The sequence below is a fragment of the Cynara cardunculus genome (assembly GCF_001531365.2).
Source record: "Cynara cardunculus var. scolymus isolate 2C chromosome LG 16, CcrdV1, whole genome shotgun sequence".
Taxonomy (NCBI): domain Eukaryota; kingdom Viridiplantae; phylum Streptophyta; class Magnoliopsida; order Asterales; family Asteraceae; genus Cynara; species Cynara cardunculus.
Genome location: NC_037543.1, coordinates 2707269 through 2709101, shown reverse-complemented (window position 1 = coordinate 2709101; position 1833 = coordinate 2707269). Strand labels below are relative to the sequence as shown.

At 34.8% G+C, this 1833-nt stretch overlaps 1 protein-coding gene across 1 annotated transcript in view; it reads right to left on the bottom strand.

The window, feature by feature from the left end:
• LOC112529463 (probable inactive ATP-dependent zinc metalloprotease FTSHI 1, chloroplastic) overlaps positions 1 to 1833 on the bottom strand; it is a 15519-nt gene that overhangs the window by 3747 nt on the left and 9939 nt on the right. Inside the window, exons 11-12 of the mRNA XM_025140760.1 lie at positions 1476 to 1750; positions 984 to 1067 (exon numbers count right to left, since the gene is read on the bottom strand). Coding sequence (XP_024996528.1) covers positions 984 to 1067; positions 1476 to 1750 — 359 coding nt within the window. The remainder of the gene's footprint in view (positions 1 to 983; positions 1068 to 1475; positions 1751 to 1833) is intronic.

Genomic DNA, 1833 nt, shown 5'->3' with positions numbered 1-1833 from the left:
CAATTAAATTATAATAAAAATTTGAATCAAAGAAATTACATAAAAACGAGAACTTTTAAATAGTTAATTTAATACTAATATCACTAATTTTTTTCAAAATTTTATGATATCTTCAAATTTATATTTCATTCAAAAATAAAAACATTTTCTTTTTCTCAGAACCACATAGCATCATAATATTGATAGACCCAAAACATAAAACGAAACATTAAAATCAAGATGTATCTCAGTGCATTGCGCGAGTACCCTTCTGTCTTAATAATACTAGAAGTGTACATATGCGATGCACCAAAATGTAATATTTGATTGTTTTATAATTATTTTTTATGATTATTTTTGTTTTTTGAAAATGGAATAATTGTAAGGTGAGTTTCCAAAAATCTCAAGTATTATGTTGTTGATTGACGTTACATTTCAGAAGGGTAGTAGAGGTTTCCAAGAACCCTGTTTTAACATTTCAAGAAAGGCAAAATGGGAATATTTTAGAAATTGAAAGACTTTGTATGCATTAACAACTTGTACTTAATGTTTTATAAGTTGTACTCTTGAAAAATTAGGAGTTTTTAACAACAAAAACCTAAATGCTTTATTATATAGGATAGATAATTGATGTTAGAATCTCCAATGTAGAGAAATTATTGGAGCCGAATGTAATTTTTTAGAGATTTTCAGTTTTTCTTCTCTATTTTTGGAGAAATTATGGAGAAACTGTTGGAGATGCACTTATGCAAACTTAAGTTCCAGTGTGAATCAGGGGACAAAGGAGGGCACGCCATGTGTCCCTGGATATTCATCATGATTGGTGTAACATTCATCATGAATATTGTAAAAAATTCACGTACATTATTCATGATGAATGGAAACAAATGGGGACACATGTTGTGCTCTCCTTTGTCCTCCAGTTCACAACGGAAATCAGGTTTGCAACCAAGCTTTCCTCGATGCAATATACAATATAAATAGATAAGAGTGTAAGTTCAGACCTGAAGGCGGTGAAGCAACTGTGGCCGGCGCTCAAATAAATACTTCTCATCATCAAGTCGACTGAATACCACTTGCGATAGGGTCTGCATGCATAAAAAATCAAGAACAAAAAAACATTAGGTAAAAATGAATGCATTTATGTACGGTAAATTTCAGTACTTTTTAAGCGTATGTTTGGCCAACTGGCTGATAAGCTAGCTGTTGGCTAATAATCTAGCATGACAATGTAAATGACCTAAAAGGGCATGTTCAAAAATTAATTGGAAAAATATTAGTGGCAATGGAAAAAGAAACAGCCTCTTGATCTTATTGAAATGCGGCTTGAAAAAGCGTTCAATAAATAAGCTAGCTTAGGGTTAACCAAGCAAGGCTTTTTCAATAAGCTCAATAAATAAGCTAGCTTATGGCTAACCAAACGGGGTTTTCCAATAAGCTCAATAAATAAGCTAGCTTATGGTTTGCCCCAAGTCTCTGAATAAGAAATTCTGAACCTGGCCACGAGGATGAACCGATATGATATCACAGCGTTCAATGCTCGCATTCTCTATTCTTCTTAAAAGATGGGAAGTCAGTGCAGTTCCCACTTCAGTTGTGGCTCGACGGCATTGCCCCTGATGACCCAACTCTAATGCAAGACGTTTAGGACCCAAGGTTAGCCGATCAACAGCTTCACCGACATCTGACTGAAGGATTGAGTCATGTTTGTTCCTTACAGCCACAAGAGCAGCCTCTTGGAGGAGCTGAGCCAACCTTGCACCACTCCATCCTGATGGATAATTGCACAACTTTTTAGATAAAAACACTATAAAATCAAGGGTTTTTGCCGAAAATAGCCAATCTGACCCCCCC